The sequence below is a fragment of the Ovis canadensis genome, chromosome 3 (genome assembly GCF_042477335.2).
Source record: "Ovis canadensis isolate MfBH-ARS-UI-01 breed Bighorn chromosome 3, ARS-UI_OviCan_v2, whole genome shotgun sequence".
NCBI classification, from domain to species: domain Eukaryota; kingdom Metazoa; phylum Chordata; class Mammalia; order Artiodactyla; family Bovidae; genus Ovis; species Ovis canadensis.
Genome location: NC_091247.1, coordinates 91,187,753 through 91,206,776, shown reverse-complemented (window position 1 = coordinate 91,206,776; position 19,024 = coordinate 91,187,753). Strand labels below are relative to the sequence as shown.

The following is a 19,024-nucleotide window of genomic DNA, read 5'->3' as shown; positions in this document are numbered from 1 at the left end:
TCCATGGGATTTCCTAGGCAAGAATACTAGAGTGAATTGCCATTTCCTTCTCCAAGGGACCTTCCTGACTCAGGGATCTAATCCGCATCTCTTGTGTACCCTGCATTGGCAGGCAGATTCTTTATCACTGCGCCACCATATTAAGACATTAATGGTTGTGTATAAATAAACACATGTATACAAACGTATACAGGTCATTTATGGATGAGATTAACATTTACATTAGAGATTCTTCCTGTGGTTATGTTTCAGAGAAGATCTAATTGTGATGTATCCAAATATGTCATAAGGCAGGTTGTAATCAGACTGAAGATTGGGGTGAAATACTCACCTCTGTGGATCAAGAGAAAGGAAGATTGCTTTTTAAACATTTTTCTGCAGAATCACAGAGCATAGTCAATGCCATTGTTCTCCTCAAATGTGAGGACCTTGGGTGGACCCCCAGGCCCTCTGGAAATAGGCTTGTAGGTGAAATGGCTTGCTCAAGTTCCTGTGGAAAGTGAAACAGCCAGGCCGCTCCAGCCCAGCCCTTCGGTTCCATGTCCAGGCTCTGCCCTCTGCAGGCAGCTGCCTCTCAGTGACCAAAATGGGCTTTGATGTGTGCTGTCCATCTGGGTCCTGGAGTGAGTCACAAGAACAGCTCACCCACCACCACAGACTAAAGTCTGGTCCTTTGGTGATGCTGTCCATCACTATTTCCTGAGCTTTCACCTGTCTGACATGCATTCTTTGCAGTCTAGACTCTTCAGAATGGAGCTGGTGCTTCTAGACATCCCCTCCCTCATCCATTTCAACTGCTGCCTACCTGAGAGATTAACTGGCTTGAACTGCACGTAGGAAGCGTTTTCCGTACATGTTGCAGATTCTCCGTGAGATGATAACAAATTACAGGTTGTACTGTGACACTGGTGGTGGTTTAGTTGCTAAGTCGTGTCTGACTCTTGAGACCCTGTGGACTGTAGCCTGCCAGGCTCCTCTGTCCATGCGATTCTCTAGGCAAGAATACTGGAGTGGGTTGCCACTTCCTTCTCCAGGGGATCTTCCTGACCCAGGAATCAAACCTGGGTCTCCTACATTGTAGGCAGATTCTTTACCATCTGAGCCACCAGGGAAACCCACAGTTGTATTGGCCTCTCACAAATCAAATCCTGCCTTGTGAGAGTTCTGTGACTGTTTCAAAAACTGTTGCTTCACTGAGTTATCTATCTTTTTTAAAAGCTTTTGTTTACTTACATTTTCTCTCTTGAATAGGATAGGAAGCTTTTCCAGAATAGAAAGGCTGTGCTTCTGATATGATGTATCTGCAAAGGGTCAGCCTCTGTTTGCCTCCAGAGTAGCACTTGGGAGATATTTATTAGCTTGCGCTGTGTCCTTTCTCCAGGATCCCAGGCTGGGAGACAGTTTCTTCACCCATCCTCCTTCCTCAATCTTCTCAGCTGGTTCCCTTTGGCCTGACTCAGAGACTGACCTCGAGTGACCTCACTCATCTTGTCCACAGGGACCCCGGATGTTCTTAGAGCCACAGACTCTTAAGGCTGGAAGGAAGTTTGAATCCAACTTCTCTGTGTTGTAGAGGAGCAAGCTGAGGTGCAGAGAGGAGAGGTGAGCTGCCTGTGGTCTTTTGGCTACTTAGCGGCAGTGTCAGGACTGAACTGAGGTCTCTCCCTCCAGCCAGATGCTGTTGATTCTGCAACTGTGGCTCTCAGAGGGTGTTCTCACATGAAACTGGGGCTCAGGCAGATGGACTGAAGCTCTCTCCTGCCAAATCAAATATCGGAGGTCTTTCCCCAATCTACAGAAAAAATAGATTAAGGGATTAAGTTTCAACTTTCTTTTCCCTTAATTCTTTTTAAACCATTGTCACCTGCTACCAACTGTCCATGAGCCAATGCAGGTTTTCTATTGCATTCATGTAATTAAAGCATGAATTCTGCTGGAGAAACTGTTTTAAATTCAAATGCTAGAAGTAAATATGATTATTTCATGGTTTCCCCGCAAAAGCACCCTGGCCCCAGATCCTCTGTCCCCTGGGACTTTCTGCCTCTCCCTTAATGTGATTTTGGTTTCAATAGGGGCCCAGGGAACTGATCTTTTTTTATATATATTATTTCTTTAAAAATTATTTATTTTAATTGGAGGCTAATTACTTTACAATATTGTAGTGGTTTTTGCCATACATTGACATGAATCAGCCATAGGTGTACATGTGTTCCCCATCCTGAACCCCCCTCACATCTCCCTCCCCATTCCATTGATCTGACTTTAAAAAGATACTAATAACGGCTTGGCATTATTATGGATTCTAAGCCGTGTACTCCCATCCTAAAGGCCTTTTCACCGAGGGTAGAGCTATCTCCCGGATTGATTCCTGCTGCAGTTTTCCCCGTCTATACGGGCGCCCCCTGGTGCCCACCCTGGTACATGCCAAGCGAGGAGTAGGGTACCAGAAGCTACTAGACCCGCGGAGTTTACAAACCTAAGGTGAACCATCTAAGCACTTTCCAATGGACATTCAGCGCACCCGGAGCAGTCCTTTCGGGGGCCCGATCTGGTATTTTAATCCAATACCCACAGCAAGTACTGGAGCAAACCACGTAAAAATATGACTGGAGATGCCGTGCAAACAGTACGAAATGAATTTTGGGGGGCTTCTAGAAGGAAAAGACCAGTCAGTGACTTTGCCGTGTCCTTTGTCCTTTCCACGGGAGACTGGATCCTCTGCCTTTGCCGACCCACAGGAACAATCTCTGTGGATGTGGAGGGTGGCGGCGCGTATTCGGGCTCATCTCACGCTTTCCCCAATTAGGATTTACTGCCTGACGTCACGTCTGCCAGATTGGCTGTTCAGATCTGACACTCGGTTCCACGGCGAGAGAAACTTTTTAAAGACTTTGCAGCCGGGGCTGCCGCTGAGCGTCCCGCGCGCTCACACCGCCCTCGCCCACTCTCGCCGGGTCCCGGGCGGGCGCCCCTTGAGCCCGCCGCTGGGCGAGCCGACTCTCACCTTGCGCGGCCAGCGCCCCTCGCCCCTCCCCTCCCGACCCCGCGCTCCCCACCCCCACCCCGCCCCCTCCTCCCCGCCGCCTTCGGCTGGGGTCTGGGGCTGCTCAGCCGCCCGCGGAACTTCCTCTCCTGCAAACCGAGTTTTCCTCCTCCCCGCCTTTCCCGGGCTCCCGGCCGTCCTCCGGGGGATCCTGAGCGCGCGTGAGCGGCCGCACCGAGCAGGCGGCACGGCCGGGGGCGGGGGCCAGGGGCGCCGGCTGGGGCCCGCGATGGCGGGGGCCTGGCTCAGGTGGGGGCTCCTGCTGTGGGCAGGGCTGCTGGCCTCATCGGCGCACGGCCGGGTGCGGAGGATCACGTACGTGGTGCGCCCGGGCCCCGGCCTGGCGGCGGGCGCCTTGCCCCTGGGCGGGCCCCCGCGCCCGCGGACCTTCAACGTCGCGCTCAACGCCAGGTACAGCCGCAGCTCGGCCGGCGCCGGGGCCCCCTCGGAGCGGACTCGGCGCACCAGCCCGCCCGGCGGCGCGGCCCTGCAGGGGCTCCGGCCGCCACCGCCGCCGCCGGAGCCGGCGCGTCCCGGGGGCCCCGGCGGGCCGCTCCACCCCAAGCCCGGCGGACACCCGGCGGCCGCCCCGTTCGCCAAACAGGGCAGGCAAGCGGTGCGCTCCAAGGTGCCGCAGGAGACTCAGAGCGGCGGGGGCTCGAGGCTGCAGGTTCACCAGAAGCAGCAGCTGCAGGGGTAAGCCCATACGCCCTCTCCCTCCTTCCTCGCGCGCGCTAGCCGCGCGCGGACACGCGGGGTCCGGCCCCGCGGTGACCGCGGGTATCGTCTGCCGTGGGTCGGCTGTCTCCTCCCCGCCCACCTCTGCCTTCCTTCCCGGGAGTGCGGCTGAAAGAGCGGAGTGCGGGGAAGCAGGGGAACTCGAAGCATAAAAACTCCGATCACATTGTTACTGAGCTGCGGGTAAACACAAAAGGCATTTCTGCCTGGGGCGTAACCTACTGTGCGCGAACCGAACTACTCCTAGAAGATGGGCGTAAACATGAAGTCACTACAGCTTAATCCCTCATCATCAATTAAACTTCCCTTTGCAACTCAGTTTAATTTTTTTTTGAGCTAGTGGAAAAAAAAAAAGTTTGGAGGAGGGCTGCCTATGAAGATCCAGCCTCTGTTCTGTAACCTAGAATTTTCAGCATCCTAGTAATTGTGGGCTTGGCTTCCCTGCACCTGTGGGGTCTGCTTTCCCTGGACGGGGATGTTTTAGCATTGACAAGAATTTCAGTTCAATGGTTTCTGTTATTGGGCTTCCCAAAACATCCTCCCTGCCCCCCTCCCCATTAATCATAGGTTGAGGGTGTGGAGGGAAACTTGTTTTGCTTTTATTTTTTTTTCCCCTTCAGGGGTGATTCCAGGCGTTGTGATCTCACCTCTGTTTGGACGCCTCTCTCTGAAACTCAGATTCAATTTAAAATGTGGGCACAGATAATATACAAAATACAGTTGGCTGTACTTTACTTTTGTAAGAAATCCGTTAGTGTGGACTTTGTTCTCCTGTCTAGTTCCAGGTTGTGCAGGTTTTGGTTCTCCCATCCTGCTCTGATCTCCGGTCCTTACCCTTCTACTTGGGCAGCTTTGGGTTGGGCTTCCTGAGTACCTGTTAGGACTCTCTGGAAGCTGGAGGAAGGTGGAAGCAGGAGGCTGGGCTTGCTGGAGTGCCCTGGAGCCTTGGGTTCTCTGGAAGAGAGTGTTGGTGCTGCTGGACTCAGGGCTCTTGCTTTGTTTCAGGGTCAATGTCTGTGGTGGGCAGTGCTGTCATGGCTGGAGTAAGGCCCCTGGCTCCCAGAGGTGCACCAAACGTAAGTGTCCCTGTTCCTAGCTACCCTGCACAGGAAGCCACGTGGGTCAGCCCACATGGGGGTGGGGATCACATAGAGGGCATCCGAAGAGGCTAATGCTGCCCTGAGGAAGTTGATATCTGCAGTGCAGCCCACCCGGTTATCTGCAGCCTCATCACCACCTAAGAAGGGCTGGGCCAAAGTAATGACGGTGTCCATACCAGTTCATTGGGTACAACTGTGCCTTGCATCCAAGATTCCCCTGCACTCAACCTCTGTTACACCCACGGGGGGCTAGGAAGAAAATTCTCACTGGAGGTGTGCAGTATGGCAGAACCAGTACAATTAACTTAAACGTGGATATCGACCAATGAAAAACATTCTTAAAGTTGATGGCAGGAGGGAAATGGTAAGTAGGAGGCCCTGCTCTGGAATTAGTAGTGTTAAAGCTTTCTGACAATGGCAATCAGCATCTGCCATCCTCGAGGTCGGTTCCCAGGAGGTAACCACTTCTACTGCAGGGCTTCTCAAACTAATACACATGCTTAGCAGTGTTTTGAAATGTGTTAATGATGCATATAGATTTGAGAACATCAGAAACTATTTCCCCTCTGCGTTGTGAAAGTTTCAATATAGTTTGAGACTACTCTTGACAAGTTGATTCTGTCTGGTGCTAATTGGAAATAAAGAAATCTTATTTCCATTCAGAAAAAGTTAAGCATTCTTAGGTGTTCTCTGCACAGAGCTTGAACCATAAACATGTGGATTAGAATCATCCAAAATTTTAGTTGCTTACTAGTATTCAGTGTAATAAATCAAATTAAGCAATTTGTCTTGTATATGGTTTGGATTTCAAAATACTGGTGAATAAATTAAAAATTTTTTTCTATTACAGTTATTCTGGTGAACTTGTTGAAAGGTGCCTTCAGTCCCTGAAAGAAATAGGATTTTGGCATAGTGACTTTAGTTTTGTAAAGAGCGATGTCCAGACGGGTTATGGTTTGGCTGTGATCAAGGAGTAGTGGCAGACATGAACTCACTAATCAGCCTCCTCATTATGGAACTCAAACCGCTAGATCAGAAATAGTCAGGGTTGTAGGCATTTTAGATTAACTCATAATCCTTCACTTCTTCTTATATTACACTTGACAATAGTGCACCAGTATTTTCCTGAGTTTACAATTGCTTGGGTCAAATTACACGTCCTCTCCTCCCTTCAGTAACTCTGGCTCAAAACCTGGTATGATATGGTTTGCCTGTTACATGGAGACAGCCCATCCATGGCAGCACTACTGCTGTGTAAAGTGGGGTATTGCTCGTAAGGAGTGAAAACAGAGAGCATTCTTTAATAGGTCATGGGTGAGTGCTCCTTGATGCCTGTTAGAGAGAATATGTTAAGACTTTCAAAGAAGTTTCCTTGGTAAGCTATTCAGCTGAGTGCCCTCTCTGAAAAGATAATAGTAATACCCCATTCTTAGGTTGTCTGGGGATTTGGTGATCCAAAGATGCCCTGAAAGGAGAGTATCCTCGTATTGAGGAATCACTTTATGCTTCCTGCTTCTCCAGATGAGGGGGCAAGGGCATGAGTTGTGCCTAGGTTTAGCCAGAGGTGCCCTCTGATGACCCAGAAAAAGATAAGGCTGCAAAAGGCTACCAGTCAGAAGCTGCTGCTGCTGCTAAGCCACTTCAGTCGTGTCCGACTCTGTGCAACCCCATAGATTGCAGCCCACCAGCCTTCCCCGTCCCTGGGATTCTCCAGCCAAGAACACTGGAGTGGGTTGCCATTTTCTTCTCCAATGCATGAAAGTGAAAAGTGAAAGTGAAGTCGCTCAGTCGTGTCTGACTCTTAGCGACCCCATGGACTGCAGCGTACAAGGCCCCTCCATCCATGGGATTTTCCAGGCAAGAGTACTGGAGTGGGTTGCCATTACCTTCTCTGACCAGTCAGAAGAGTTAGGGTTGAATAGTTACCATCTGCAGCATTCCAGAGGATGTTACACCATTGGTTTAGTCTCATAATACCTTTTACAAACGCTTCCGGCTTTTCGTTCGAGTTATCCTTCCAGCTGCTAGAAGGTAGCCCTTGGACAGCACCGGGATTTAAGTAATCAGTGCAACATTAGCCTTCCAGTACTGCCCAATCTGACAAATTAATTCAGGCCCCAAGGCTAGAAGCTTAAATCACAACTCCTTTCAAGAATAACTGTGTTTTTAAAAATGACGTTGTGTTAGGTCAGTGCTCATTCCAAGTACTATATCTGCTTGATGGTAAGTTTCAGTGGGGACTTGTGTTTGTCTGGCAGAGCCAGAGATGAGGGAGCCTTTTGCTTTCATGTGGGAAAACCAGGGTTACCACTGATGCAGTGAAACCTGTGTCCGTGGCTGAACAGTGTGACACTGGGAAAGACCCCTGGCCTTGGGTTCAGGAAACTTGAGTTTAAATTCTCAAGCCTTCACTAGCTGTGTGGCCTTGGGGAATTCATTTGACCTCTGTGACCCTTATATTTTCCTATCGTGAAAAGACTGTGCTAAAGACTTGACTATTGGGACTTCCCAGGTGGTCCAGTGGTTAAGACTCCATGTTTCCCCTGCCGAGGCTGGCGGTTTGATCCCTGGTCAGGAAACTAAAATCTCACAGGCAGTGAGGCCAAAGGAAAAAAAACAGTTGACTATTTTGCAGGATTGTTGCTGGTATGAAGGTGAGAGAGAATTATAGGTTTGAAAGCCTTGATAAAACCAGAAGGATTGTTAGAGTTTATTATTGAATTCCAGCCAAGTAAACCTTGTCTCATTTATCTATTATTTAGTTTTCTTTTTTTCCATATGAATGTGTGTGTGTGTGGCAAGTTGCTTCAGTCATATCTGAGTCTTTGTGACTCTTTGGACAGTAGTCTACCAGGCTCCTCAGTCCACGGGATTCTCTAGGCAAGAATATAGGAGTCGGGTTGCCACGCCCTCCTCCAGGGGATCTTCTTGACCCACGGCTCCTGTGTCTCCTGGATTGCAGGCGAATTCTTTATCCACTGAGCCATCAGGGAAGCCCCTTCCATATGTGTTTCCCCAGCTATTGTCGTCAACTTCTTTTCAAAGAATGTACATGTGGATCCCTTTTTATAGTGCATTTTTAAAGTGGTTTAGGGTTGGGGGAGGGGGAAATACAGAGATACTATGGTCAAGGAGTACAAAGTTTTAGTCCCTTAGATGAATAAATTCTGAAGATCTAATGTATAGCAGTGTGACTGTAGTTAACAATAGTGTATTATAAACTTGTAATTTGCTCAGAGTGTTCCCACCACACACAAAAAATGTCAACTGTGTGGTGAGGGTTATGTTCATTAGCTTGGTTGTGATCTTTATTTTATAGTGTGTGCATATATCAAAACATCGTCATATACCCTAAATACATACAATTTTAATTTATCAATTATACCTCAATGTAGATGAAATAAAAAAAAGGAAGAGATGAAAAAGCCAATCACTTCCATACTGCCTGGCTTTGATTACTGATAAAAAAGAAATAAAGTAAATTGGATTGTTCTGTAGCGCAGAATGATTTATTTTATTTATTTATTTTTTTCAACTTTTTGCTAGTAGTTTTATTTTGATTTTTTTAAAATTTAAATTTATTTATTTTAATTGGAGGCTAATTACTTTACAATATTGTATTGGTTTTGCCATACATCAACATGAATCTGCCATGGGTGTACACATGTTCCCCATCCTGAACCCCCCTCCCACCTCCCTCCCATACCATCCCTCTGGGTCATCCCAGAGCACCAGCCCCGAGCATCCTGTCTCATGCATGGAACCTGGACTGGCGATTTGTTTCACATATGATAATTTACATGTTTCAATGCCATTCTCCCAAATCATCCCACCCTCGCCCTCTCCCACAGAGTCCGAAAGACTGTTCTATACATCTGTGTCTCTTTTGCTGTCTCTCATACAGGGTTATCGTTACCATCTTTCTAAATTCCATGTATATGCGTTAGTATACTGTATTGGTGTTTGTCTTTCTGGCTTGCTTCACTTTGTATAATAGGCTCCAGTTTCATCCACTGCATTAGAACTGATTCAAATGTATTCTTTTTAATGGCCGAGTAATATTCCACTGTGTATATGTACCACAGCTTTTTTATCCATTCGTCTGCTGATGGACATCTAGGTTGCTTCCATGTCCTGGCTTTAAAAGGAACTTTAAAAAGAACTTTAAAAGAAACTAAATATTTGATTATTTGTTATCTCTAGTTATCTTGGTGTAAAGCTTGCTGTTTAGATGGAAAATACTCCCCTAGTTCAGTTCAGTTCAGTCTCTCAGTTGTGTCCGACCCTTTGCGACCCCATGAATCGCAGCAGGCCAGGCTTCCCTGTCCATCACCAACTCCCGGAGTTCACTCAGACTCACGTCCATCGAGTCAGTGATGCCATCCAGCCATCTCATCCTCTGTCGTCCCCTTCTCCTCCTGCCCCCAATCCCTCCCAGCATCAGAGGCTTTTCCAATGAGTCAACTCTTCGCATGAGGTGGCCAAAGTACTGGAGTTTCAGCTTTAGCATCATTCCTTCCAAAGAAGGCATTCATAAATTGAATGGAAAAAATTCTGATACCGGTTTTTGTGACTACAACTACTTTGGTAAATACTATTGAAATTTAGGCTGCAAAAGAAATCGGTTTGTGGTCTCTTTCCCCTCTCACTTCCTTATTATGCTGAGACTGAACAAGTACACTTGGGTATGGTTTGTTACACTTACGAATAACAAAGGCAGTGGCACATCAACATCAATTTTCCTGTTAAGATAGTAGTCATCATATAATTAACACACTGTTGTAAAATAACTATACTTCAAATAAAAAGGCGTCCTCATACAGTGTGTATACAATTTGAATGTGCACATTAACGCCGAGGATGCTAATTGTCAATTCTATTTTGAGTATAATTGAAAGGATTTAATTGAAGAATTTAAATTTGTAGAGGCTGTTTTCCAGTTGATACAAAAAAATGTTTCTGCGTAGGAGATGGGATATGTTTATGTTGTTCAGTTTGCTTAATCTTGTGAGGAAAACGAGGTGCCCCTTTGAGGCAGACTGGATTGATTTTAGCTGATTGAGACTGAATTTAAACGGGCCACGGACAAATGCTTCTGCAGACTGAAGATTTAGCGAATCTGAAATTGCCAATCAGAGAGATGTGAAACAAGCAGCCGCGGACCCACACTGGCAGAGAACGGTTGTGGGTGTCCACAAGGGCGGCCCTGAGGGCTTTGCCACCCAGTCTCCATGTAGAGATGCCTTATTGCATATTAATGCTGCTCTTGCAAACACCCTTTGTGTATGGGTCTCTAGGACTTGAAATCCCAGCACGAGACATGGCATTTTAGTTATTAACATGGAGTGACTAGGGCTTCCCAGGTGGTGCTAGTGGTAAAGAACCCGCCTGCCAATGCAGGAGACATAAGACATAGCGGTCTGAGCCTTGGGTTGGGAAGATCCCCTGGAGGAGAACATGGCAACCCACTCCAGTATTCTTGCCTGGAGAATCCCCATGAAGAGAGAAGCCTGGTGGGCTACAGTCCATGGGGTCACAAAAGAGTCAGACAGGACTGAAGTGACTGAGCATGCACACGTGCATGGAGTGACTGCTAAGAGTGATGTCCATTTTGGGCAAAGAAGATGGCACTGCACCTTTTTCTTTCCAAGGGGTTCACATTTATTGGGAGAGTTTTAACAGGTTTTTTTTTTTCTTTCCCCATTTTTGCATTTTTTTTCCCCTCTGCCTAAATTGAACCCACCCCCTGCTGGTTGTTCCAATCTTTTTGTGCCCCTCTCAGTGTAGGTGCAGGCCAGAGAGAAACCCTGCCAGTGGGCTCGGCTTTAAAGAGGAGACCGGACTTGGGAACAGACAACACAAAAGAAGAAAGGCGAGATGAGAGTGAGGCCGGGTTGGCAGAACGAGGTGGACTGAACAGGAAAGACAGCAGATCTGAATCCAAAGCTGGTGCCTGGCACAGGGCAGGCCCTGCCTAAATGCATGGATGGTTCTTTCATTTATGTAATGGGTATCTGTTGAGCTTTTACCATGTGCCAGGGTCTATGAATAGAGGAGAAATGCAGCCAGCTGTAGGGCGCGCAGAGTCTGTTTTTACTCACTTAACTCATGGCACATCAAATGACTTGTTCTCTCCTTAGCAAGAAACAGAAAATCGATATTCCGTTGCTTTTCCACTGGCATTCAGCCCACAGTGCTTTGGAGGGAAAAAAAAAAAAAGCCAACTCTAGACATTTTCCTTAATTATATACAGAAGAGGCAGAGTCACGCATGCCCTGATGCCTGGAGCTGTGGGCATCGAGGGCATCGTCCATGAGTGTGTGGAGCCACCCATGAGTGTGCAGTGTGGCTGGAGTACCAGGTGATGGAGAGGCTCCTGTGCCTCTTGGCTCGGCATTGTGCTGGCTAAGCGCGGGAGTCGGGCCTGGAGTGATCACACATTTTTCGTCAGCCTGCTATGGCCATTGACAGCTGCCTTGCTGGTAGATCTGCTGTGAGGTTTACTGTGGCAGCTGCTGGGAGGGCGGCCCCGGCCCCAGTGCAAGGAGCAGGGGCCCAAGGGTTGGCTGGAAAAATCTTGTCGTGCGGCACAGACAGCCCGGCGAAGGGAGAAGGACCCAGAGGTCAAGTTCACACTGGGTCAAATATGTGTTCTCAGCACTGGTTAAAACAAACATTTAGGAACCATAAATTCTGGGCTGCGATCATACTTAAACCTTCGTGGCGAAGCCCTGAAGCCCCCCGGGCCAGCCTGTGCACCCCGTCCCTGCCTGGCAGGCGTTAGGGAACTGTTTCTCTATCCAGTGAACCCTGGGCCCTTCGGAAGCCTGACTGGTTGAAAGGACCCTTGGCCACCGCAGGAGTTTGCTGTTTCTGACCCTATTATTTGTTGTCTTGGATATTCCAAACAGACTCAAACATGTTTGGGAGCTCGAATTCAGTTTTCCTAAAATGCAGATTTTGCTTCCAAGTGCTTCCGAGTGATGAGCAGGGTGAAGTGCAAGGGCGGTGTTGCCACTCTGGCAACAGGGAGCAAAATCAGAGCAGAACCTTAAGATCTGCGGATGAGAGAGGGCGATTTGTGCACATTTGTGCGGTGCTTTGGAGCCTGCAGAGGGCATTCCGTTTCTTTTACTTAAAAAAAAGAAAGAAACGCTTCATGAATTTGCGTTTTATGCTTTTGTAGGGATCATCCTTATCTTTGTGTCTTTCTAGTGTTGGTATATGTGCTGCCAAGCACTAGAGAGCATTCCTTGACCTCCATACCCGTGGGGGTGTAGGCCAGGCAGGCATGATTTATTACCCCTGTTTAAGTGGCGGGCAGGGCCCAGCCCCCACCCAGCTCTATGGCTCTTGGTTTGTTGTTCTTTCTGCTGCTTCCTGGACAGCCCGATGCTGAAACCTCTCTCCTGAGGTCTTGGTCTTGAGCTCCCGTGACAGCCCTCCCTGCCTTGGATGGACTTTCCCTGCCAGAGCTCACTGTGAATTCCCTAGCCCATAACAAAGTATCGCCAACAGGGTGGCTTAGAACAACAGGAATGAGAGCTCTGGAGGTTGGAGGTCCAAAATCAAGATGTCAGAAGGGCTGATTGCTTGTGAAGGTGTGAGGGAAGATCTGTTCCAGGCCTTACTCCCTGGCTAGCAGAAGGCTGTCTTCTCATTGTGTTTCTTCACCTCATTTTCCTTTAGTCTATGCATGTCTATCTTGAGGTCCAAGTTGCCCCTTTTTATAAGGACACCAATCATATCAGATTAGAGCTCACCTCAATGACCTTGTTTGGATGTGATCACCTCTGTAAAGATCCTAGCTCTAGATAAGGTCACAAGGAGTTGGACACTGCTGAGTGATTGAGCACCACTAGATAAGGTCACATACTCAGGTACTAGGGATCAGGACTCTAGTTCTTTGTGGGGAGAATCATTCAACTCACAGTCGAATCCACAGATGCTCTGCACCTGGGCTTGAGAAGTGGGCTACTTAGAGCCCTGGGCCATCCCCGAGGCACTTGGGGATTCCCTTGCAGTGACCCGAGGGTGGGTGGGTAGAGGCTCAGTTGGGACCCTCCCCCTCAGTCTGACTGTGGATCTAATGTGCCTTCTTCCCTAGTGCAGAAGCTTGGGCTGCTCCAGGGAGCAGGCAATGTAAGGAATTGGCCACTGTTGATTTTGGTTACACCTCTGGCCTTTTCCACTTGGTCTGCTTTAAAGAGATTCTGCATATAGGGTTATTACACCCAGTTTTTCTTTAGTTAGTTGAATGATAAATACATTAAAAAAATGATTTATTTTTGGCTGTGCTAGGTCTGCATTGCTGCATGCGAGGTTTCTCTAGTTGCAATGAGTGGAGGCTACTGTCTAGCTGCAGTGTGCTGGCTTCTCATCTCGGTCGCTTCTCTTGTGGTGGAGCCCAGGCTCTAGGTTCAAGAGCTTCAATAGTTGCGGTGCACGGGCTCAGCAATTTTGGCTCATGGGCAGGCTCTGGAGCGCAGGCTCACTAGTTGTGGCACAAGGGTGTAGTTGCCACGAGCCGTGTGGGATCTTCCCGGGCCAGGAATGGAAGCCATGGCAGGCAGATTCTTAACCACTGGACCACCAGGGAAGTCCCAATACATGTATTTTTATAAGAATTAGAAATTTGCAAAAATTGTTAATGGTAAAAAATTGGTAATGGTGGTTAAATAAAGTGGTTTTAAAAAAGATTTAAACACTTTGGAACATGTTGGGTGCTTTATTTCTACTAAGTGTTTTATTTTTAATTATAAAATATTTTAAATACACAAAAATGCAGACAATAATACATCCAGCCCTGCTCACTGGGCTCATGTTTTTAAAACCTCCCTGACGTGGTAATTAAGCACAATGATTTATGGATAAGGGAGAGACGAAGGTCTTATCTTGCCTTCACTGCATGTTTTACTAATGATGTTTCCTGTCTTCCTAGTGGAGAGAAAACAGTACATAATTTGTTGATGTGACACAAAGTGGTTGTTTTGGTACTTGTGGAAAAATACAGAGCTGTGTTTGTATACGCTTTTGTGTACCTATTTGCCTAGCTTATTATTAAGGGTGAACATTTCATGTAGGCACAGTCCATTGGGCAGTGAGCATGTGTGTGCACACTGTCATTTAGACCTAAGACAACATGAAGAAAATGCTGTCTGTTACTCCCGATCATACCCACCTTTTTGCCTTCCTTCTCTTTCTCTCCTTACTAGGCCAGAGTTTTACTTGCCCTGAACTAGAGGTCGTGGAGTTCCTTGGTTACAAGTTCAGTCTTTGGAGCTAGAATATAAGGCACCTAACTTGATGTTAACACTTTGCCATCACATCCTCACTCTGATCTTGGACTTGACCTTGCCCCTCGTGGGCACCCCAGCCTTTTACACACCCCTCTTGGTGTTTCCCAGATGCCCTTTTCTTCTGGAGGCCCTGTTCTTCTGTTCTCCTTTTCTCTTCCCCTCTTCTGGAGCACTCTGATTGCACTCTTACTTTGCTCTGTATGGCTAGACCAGGTGGGAGAGGCGTCTGCCCCCACCATCCACGTGGACCTCCTGGGAAGCAGGATTTTTTATATCATTTTAAGTACCCAGGCTCCCTTCCTTGCTGTAGGACATATGCTAACTGAATTGAGTAGAATTGAATTGAACACGTATCTCTGATTTTGCTGTGTTGTAAATACTCTCCTGTAAATACTACATAAAGAATTCCACTTCCTTTTCCGTCTCCTCTCACCTTTGGGTGGTAATTCCCCTTTGGTTTTCTTTCCACTATATATTTCTGTGTGTTTATCCCTTGCCCGACAGACACTGCTTATTATGACAGCTTTTCAAGGGCACACCACCTTATTCCATTTCCTCCTGCTTCTCTGAAGGCTACCCTGGCATGGCCCAAACTGTAAGACAGCTTTTCCTTTCTCACTGCCAATTTTAGAATCTTTCTGCTCAACATCATCTGATAGAAATTTGGGACTAAGTATAATGAATGTTGTATGATTTTCCCTGTAATTTTAGATCCCCAAATACTGCTCTTGGCCAACTACACTAGTCCCTGTGGTTTTTTCACTCCACCACATTTGAGTAATATTGTTGGCACGGACCTAAGTAAACAGTTTGTGAAATGTTGTGTTTTGTAAATTAGGAGATGGATGGGCTGGTTTTTTAATACATGCTCTTGGTTCTGCTCAACCAGAGGAAGGATGAGTTTGGTCAGTGGATGGGAAGACAAATTGGAGGGAGGTGTTTTTAACTGAAGTTGATGTGGTTGATTTACTCATCAATTATTTAGAGGTGAGAACTAAATGGTTGAAGAGGAACCTTCAGAGGTATTTTGGTAATGAATCAAAGAAGCATCTTTACAGAGGATAGAAGATGTAACCAGCAAAAAACCGCTGGAGGAAAAGAAGATAATAAAATAAGGAAAATATAATAATAAGGACCCTTTATCTTTGTAGACTTTAAAATGTTTGTATTTCTTATAAGATTACAAAACAATTCCAATCTCCCTTTCAGTCTTGCAGGAACTTCAGTTTATTATTGTTACTGCTGCTGCTGCTGCTAAGTCGCTTCAGTCGTGTCCGACTCTGTGCGACCCCAGAGACGGCAGCCCACCAGGCCTGCCGTCCCTGGGATTCTCCAGGCAGGAACACTGGAGTGGGTTGCCATTTTATTGTTACTATTATAAAGTAAAAGTAGAATTGCCATCCTTTCACTGATATGTGTTTTATCTTAACACCATCTCAAGTGGACAGTTAACAATTAGCATCTTCAAAATATTTCATTATAAAAGCTATTTAAATCGGCTCAGAGGTACCACCTCACCTTGATGAATCATTTGCTACAGTTGTTCAAGAGTAGGAGTGAATGATGCTAAAGCTGAAACTCCAGTACTTTGGCCACCTCATGCGAAGAGCTGACTCATTGGAAAAGACTCTGATGCTGGGAGGGATTGGGGGCAGGAGGAGAAGGGGACGACAGAGGATGAGATGGCTGGATGGCATCACTGACTCGATGGACGTGAGTCTGAGTGAACTCCGGGAGTTGGTGCTGGACAGGGAGGCCTGGCGTGCTGCGATTCATGGGGTCGCAAAGAGTCAGACATGACTGAGCGACGGAACTGAACTGAGGGGCACTTTTGACGCTGCCACTGACTGTGTAATTTAAAGTAGATCAGTGACCTAACTCTTCTGAGATTTTTTTCAACCTGGATGAATGAAACGAATGGGCAGAGGGATCATTCATCACCCAGCCTAATTCAGGTCATTCTTGTGAATATCAGGCATACAAATCCTGCATACAAATCCTCTTCTGTCTTACCCTTTTCCACATTGTATCACAGCTGCACGTGTGCGTGTGTGGCTGTGTGCTTCTCAGCTGGAATGTGAGCTCCATCTGTGAGGGAAGGGACCATACCATAACTGGCTTTTTATCCTCAGGACCTAGTAAGTACATGGAGTTTCAGGGAAGGAAGGATGGGATGGAATGTTTGAATGAATGAATGAATGAATGATTCATTTGTTAGACTTTCACTCAGTCCCTGTGTGCTAGTTAATGCCTCACAGAAGGTATTAAGTACAAAGAAGGAAAAAAACTAGGGCAGTAGGTTCAAGAGTGGTGGGGGCTGGGAGAGAGGGGTGGAGTAAGGAAAGGTCTCTATAAGGAAATGACTTATGAGACCTGTGTGGTATGAAAGGGTGTGGAGGAAGGGCTTTTTCAGCCAAGAGAACAGCTAACACAAAGGCCTTGGGCTGGGAATAGGCCTGACCCTGTACAGGACTCCAGACGTGAGTTTTGCTGGGTTGTCCGTGAGAGCTAGAGTAATAGGTGGTAAGGGAGACAGGGCTGGAGCCCCAGTCAGGTCTTATGGAAAACCATAAATAGGGAAGTTACAGATAGAAGTGGATTTTATTACTAAGGAATAAACACAGTATAGGATTTGGTATTTTTCATCACTAGTTAGAAAGCATGGAAAAAGAATTTTGTTGACCTTTGTTAAAAAAATTGAAGTATAGTTGATTTACAATGTTGTATCAGTTCCTGGTATACAGCAAAGTGATTCAGAGATACACACATCCATTCTTTTTCATATTCATTTCCATAGTGGTTTATTCCAGGATGTCAAATATAATGCCTTGTGCTATACAATAGAACGTTGCTGTTCATTTTCTATATAGTAGTTTGTATCTGCTAATCCCAACTCCTAATTTACCCCTCCCCACCCTCTTTCCCCTTTGTTAATCATAAGTTTGTTTCCTATGTCTGTGAGTCTGTTTCTGGCTTGTAAATAAGTTCATTTGTATTAACATATTTATTTCCACATATAAATAATATCGTATGATACTTGTCTTTATCTGTCTGACTTTCTTCATTTAGTATGAAGTGCAGTTTCCAGGCCCGTCCATGCTGTCATCTATTGATGGACATTTAGGCTGTTTCTGTGTCTTGCCTGTTGTAGATTGTGTTGCTTTGAACACTGGGCTTCATGTATCTTTTTGAATTATAGTTTTCTCTAGATATATGCCCAGGAGTGGAATTGCTAGGTCATATGGCCACTCTATTTTTAGTTTTTAAAGAAACCTCCATACTGTTTTCCGTGGCTGCACCAATTCACATTCCGACAGCCGACAGTGGGGGATGTTTCCCTTTTCTCTTCACCCTCTCCAGCATTTGCTATTTATATACTTTTTAATGATGGACATTCTGACCAGTGTGAGGTGGTACTTCATTGTAGTTTTGATTTGCATGTCTCTAATAATTATTGATGTTGAGTATCTCTTCATGTGCCTATTGACTATCTGTATGTCTATTTTGGAGAAATATCTAGGTCTTCTGCCTATTTCTTGATTGGGTGGTGGTGGTTGTTCTGTTACTGAGTTTGTGTGAACTGTTTGTATATTTTGGAAGTTAAGTCCTGGTTGGTCACATTGTTTGCAAATATTTTTTCCCATTCCATGATTGTCTTTTCATTTTGTTTACGCCGTGCAAAAGCTTGTCAGTTTAATTAGGTCCCATTTCTTTATTTTTGCTTTTATTTCTGTTGCCTTGGCAGACTGACCTAAGAAAACATTGCTAGGTCAGAGAATGTTTTGCTTACGTTGTTTTCTAGGAGTTTTCATGTTGTGTCATATTTAAGCCATTTTGAATTATTTTTGTTTATGGTGTGAGGGAGTGTTCTAACTTCATTGATTAACACGTGGGTGTCCAGCTTTCCCACCACCACTTGCTGAAGAGACTTTTTCTCCATTGTATATTTTTGCCTCCTTTGTTGAAGATTAATTGATGGGGTGACTGGGTGTGTGGGTTTATTTCTGGGCTGTCTTCAGTTCCATTGACTGATATGTCAGTTTGGGGCCAATATCACACAGTTTTGATTACTATAGTTTTGTAGCATTGTCTGAAGTCTGGGAGGGTTGTGCCTCCAGCTTTGTTCTCTTTCCTCAGGATTACTTTGGCAATTCTGGGTCTTTTATGGTTTCATATAAGCTGTAGGATTATTTGTTCTAGTTCTATGAAAAATGTCGGGTATTTTATAGGAATTAATGCAATTGAATGTGTAGATTGCTTTGACAGTGTGGCCATATTGATGATGTTACATCTTCCAATCCAAGAGTATGGGTTATGTTTCCATTTCTTTAAATGATTTTGAGTTTCCTTTTTCAGAGTTTCATAGTTTTCAACATGCAAGTCTTTTAGCTCCTTGATCACGTTTTTTTCTTAATGTGCTTTTAAAAGAGATTATTTTTTTTACTTTCCCTTTCTGATATTTTATTGTTAGTATAAAGAAATACAACAGATTCAATCATTAATTGAAAAATAGGGTTTTAAATAGAAATTTTAATCCCCTTTATTGCTAATTTGTATTGATGAGAAAAGCAGTGTATGGAAGAGTGAAGTACCCAAGGTCACACCCAAATTATGGTCACAGTCCGACTGCCTGCCTTGTACCCAGATCTCCAGACCGGCTCCGTGCTGCCTGAACTTCCATGCCTCAGCCAAGCTCTGCCAGAAGATAACACGCTCACCAGAGCCATGAGGCTGAGACTTAGGATGAAAGTTTGAGTATCAAAAAAAAAAAAAAAAAAGTCTCTGGTATGTTAACTGCTGTGTTAACAATTAGGGAGATCTTCACGTGATACTAAATGAAAAAT

General features: G+C 45.8%; 1 protein-coding gene across 16 annotated transcripts in view; it reads left to right on the top strand.

The window, feature by feature from the left end:
• Positions 1-2,908: 2,908 nt before the first annotated feature.
• The window catches only part of LTBP1 (latent transforming growth factor beta binding protein 1), a 458,228-nt gene continuing 442,112 nt past the window's right edge, over positions 2,909-19,024 (top strand). For 15 of the 16 annotated variants that reach the window (XM_069583577.1, XM_069583571.1, XM_069583586.1 and 12 more), the window contains exons 1-2: positions 2,918-3,739; positions 4,787-4,857. In XM_069583577.1, the coding sequence (XP_069439678.1) occupies positions 3,273-3,739; positions 4,787-4,857 (538 nt within the window). In that variant the 5' untranslated portion in view covers positions 2,918-3,272. Of the gene's footprint in view, positions 3,740-4,786; positions 4,858-19,024 lie in introns of all 16 variants that reach the window. The other variant, XM_069583578.1, reaches the window with a different exon arrangement.